General features: G+C 38.2%; 1 protein-coding gene across 1 annotated transcript in view; it reads right to left on the reverse strand.

Annotated features, from left to right (window-relative positions):
• Positions 1–219: 219 nt before the first annotated feature.
• LOC108758953 (extensin-like) overlaps positions 220–1,817 on the reverse strand; it is a 4,029-nt gene continuing 2,431 nt past the window's right edge. The window contains exon 3 of the mRNA XM_018504199.1: positions 220–594. Within this exon, the coding sequence (XP_018359701.1) occupies positions 220–594 (375 nt within the window). The remainder of the gene's footprint in view (positions 595–1,817) is intronic.

Genomic DNA, 1,817 nt, shown 5'->3' on the forward strand with positions numbered 1-1,817 from the left:
CCTGGTTATAGGTGACTGTCGCCCCGGAGGATAGGGAGCCTGGCGTGATTTTCATGCGCAACAACGCGCGAGGTTTCCCACTCCAGATTCACTAAGATAGTGAGATTCAATAAGATACTAAAGATTAATTATTATATTTTATTTATTATGTATTATTTTGTTCTTTATTTTATTTATTACATAAATTTATATATGTTATATTTGACCAATTTATATTTTTTAAAAAGGTTTATACATATATGTGCTATATGCAGAAGGCACATATCCTGTTGGTGCCGGGACATATCCTGTTGGTGCCGGGACATATCCTGTCGGTGCCGGCGGCACATATGCTGTCGGTGCTGGGATGTATCCTGCCGGTGCCGACACGTATCCCGCCGGTGCGGGTATGCACCCTACTGGTGCGGACGGTACTGCTGGTACGTATCCCGGTCCAGGCATGTACCCAGGTGCCGGCATATAACTTTGCATTGCGTATGCCGGTGGTACATACGTTGGTGGTACGTACATATCGCCGGCATATTTTCGATTGCTTTGGCGCTGCTCCTTGCGCCTCTCCTTCTGTAGAAGGCGATGCACCGCCTGATTGATTCTCTAAAAGAAAATTTCGATATTACATGATGGTATATAATTATTTTATTGATAATGTATACGCGTGGTCAATAATACCTTTTCACTTGAAATTAGCTGCATTTCAAGCCAACGTCCCATGAGCGTAAATTTAATAGCGGAACGGAACAACGAGACAAATCACAATCGCAGAAAAGGAAGCACAGTAATGACTGCAGAGTTGTCATTGCTCGCACTAATCCGTTCTGCTGCAAATTTCTGCTCATGGAAGCCAGCCTTAAGCAAACGCATCGCATACGTATCATTAGTGTTAAAATAACTGTTTAAATATATGTATTTCAGGTATACACATATATAAATAATAATATAACAAATGCAAATTTTAACAAATTGAATTCATACAAACGAATATCTAGATGCGATGTGATTACTTGAAACGTGGCTAACTTCAAGCGGAAAGACATTATTGATTACATGCGTATGTATATATGTAGTCAGCAACTAAACGGTTGCAACACTTTTTTAGTGGGTTTCAAAATGCAGCCTTACTAAGCGATTGGTTATTATTTATGGATCCATAAGTAAGAACCAATTGCTCGGTGAGTATCTGCTGCATTCCGAGATCCACTGAAAAAATAGATCAATTTTAGGCCCAGTTCCACAACTCATGGTTAACTTTTAACTGAGGTTCCAACTTGTTTCTCATCTCTTCCAAATTCTAGAATTGGAAAGAGACTATGAATAAGTTGAACCTCGGTTAACTGTGAGTTATGGAATTGGGCCATAGTCAGTAAGTGTATGTACATGTTCATATCTAATTATACTATATTACTACGGTTACGTTCAGAAACTTCATCCTAGTGTCATTATATATTTGTTTTATGTCTAATAAACGATAAAGATACAATAACGCATTAGGGCAATAACACTACAATGACACATTAGAACAATCGGATGACGTTTCCGAACGTACTTACGCAGCTTATATGCAGGGTGTCCCATTTTAAATTATACATTAAGATTTCTCGAAAATTATAGTAAATACGGAAAAATGTTTTAAACAAAAATTGTATGGTTCGGAGGGGGACATAAGAATGTATCATTGATTTGACCTAGAGTGGCGTCGCCGAGGCCAGGTCAAGGTCACAGCGATTTTTTTAAGTGGAATCCCCTATTTTTTGTTACACTTTTTTTGTAGCTTAACTCGAAAGCTTTTCAAAACGTTACAATAACATATTTTTTCATTA

Source organism: Trachymyrmex cornetzi, unplaced genomic scaffold, assembly GCF_001594075.2.
Source record: "Trachymyrmex cornetzi isolate Tcor2-1 unplaced genomic scaffold, Tcor1.1 scaffold1606, whole genome shotgun sequence".
Lineage (NCBI taxonomy): Eukaryota > Metazoa > Arthropoda > Insecta > Hymenoptera > Formicidae > Trachymyrmex > Trachymyrmex cornetzi.